The 534-nt window shown below is 24.2% G+C and overlaps 1 protein-coding gene across 1 annotated transcript; it reads left to right on the forward strand.

The window, feature by feature from the left end:
- On the forward strand, positions 1-534 carry PRSY57_0020300A (reticulocyte binding protein 7; the record flags this gene model as incomplete). The annotated part of the gene is made up of 1 exon (XM_020114280.1): positions 1-534. A coding segment is annotated over one exon (534 nt), but the record flags the coding sequence as incomplete, so codon positions are not given.

Genomic DNA, 534 nt, shown 5'->3' on the forward strand with positions numbered 1-534 from the left:
ATTACATACAAAATATAGATACCAATTTACAAAAAGTAGATAAACTAAATAGAGATGCAGATAAATGGAAACAAATAAAAGACGAAGCTCAAAAGCTTTTAGATGAATATTCAAACGTTAAAACAGACTTACATAAACAGGTGAACGTAGATATTAAATCGGTACAAGAAAAAAAAGATAAATGGAAAGATGTTAGAGCCAAAATTGATAATATGTACGTAGATTATATAGCATTAAATAAGAGTACTGATGAAATGATTGAAAAACAATTTAATGAAATATTAGATAAATATAATAATATTATACAAGATAAAAGTAAAATAATAAATGAGAAGGTAAATATGTATTTAAAACGTTCAGACGAAATCATAGATAAATTAAAAAATGTGAATCCTAAACTAGAGGTTGAGAAATATGAAAATCCTGAATACAAATCAAATGTGGAAAGTTTAAAAAATAAAGTTGTTGAACTCGATAAAAAAATTAAGGATAATAAAATTCCTATAGGAAAAATTATGGCAGCATCCAAGGAAT

The sequence above is a fragment of the Plasmodium reichenowi genome, assembly GCF_001601855.1.
Source record: "Plasmodium reichenowi strain SY57 chromosome Unknown, whole genome shotgun sequence".
NCBI lineage: Eukaryota > Apicomplexa > Aconoidasida > Haemosporida > Plasmodiidae > Plasmodium > Plasmodium reichenowi.